Consider the following 605-nt stretch of genomic DNA (forward strand, 5'->3'; position numbering starts at 1 on the left):
CATTTTGAATTAGTTACTTGGATTTTAGAAATTAATACTGTATGTATGCTGGCTGATACTTTATATATGAAACATATTAATATGTATGGATATTCACACTAACTAGGACAAACAGGTGTAACAGCCCTGTATCAGTTTGGGTCAGTTGTGAAAAAATGTTAGATTCCAGAATTATTTGGATTTTTAAATTTCAGATAATCAGTTGTGAACCTGTAATAAATTGTGTTATGTATTATAATATTATTAGGTATAATAGGTTTTACAAATAATTTAAATTATAACAAAATTATATATCTTTATTCTGTTTTTATCAATTTTTCCACTATTTCACCTTTTGTTTCATTCTCTGAAATATTTTCTATGTACAGCTATTGTATTCTCGAGGATTGCTGATTGATCTTCTAATCAAATCTAATGTTAGTCGATATGCAGAGTTCAAAAATATTACCAGGATTCTTGCATTTCGAGAAGGAAGAGTGAAACAGGTACTGTGCTTAGCGAGGATGGTAACTGAGTATGAATTTAAATTGCTATGTTGTGTTTGGGAAACTAGTAGTGAAAATATTAGTTGGTTAGAAGTGTCTGACTCTTGGCGACCTCTTGGA

The 605-nt window shown here is 29.8% G+C and overlaps 1 protein-coding gene across 1 annotated transcript in view; it reads left to right on the forward strand.

Annotated features, from left to right (window-relative positions):
- Positions 1 to 605, forward strand: part of LOC104983432 (rab proteins geranylgeranyltransferase component A 1-like) — a gene marked incomplete at its 5' end in the record, with an annotated part of 24,632 nt that overhangs the window by 20,237 nt on the left and 3,790 nt on the right. Inside the window, one exon of the mRNA XM_010832872.1 lies at positions 349 to 485. Coding sequence (XP_010831174.1) covers positions 349 to 485 — 137 coding nt within the window. The remainder of the gene's footprint in view (positions 1 to 348; positions 486 to 605) is intronic.

Source organism: Bison bison, unplaced genomic scaffold, assembly GCF_000754665.1.
Source record: "Bison bison bison isolate TAMUID 2011002044 unplaced genomic scaffold, Bison_UMD1.0 scf7180017862613, whole genome shotgun sequence".
In the NCBI taxonomy this organism is placed as follows: Eukaryota; Metazoa; Chordata; class Mammalia; order Artiodactyla; family Bovidae; genus Bison; species Bison bison.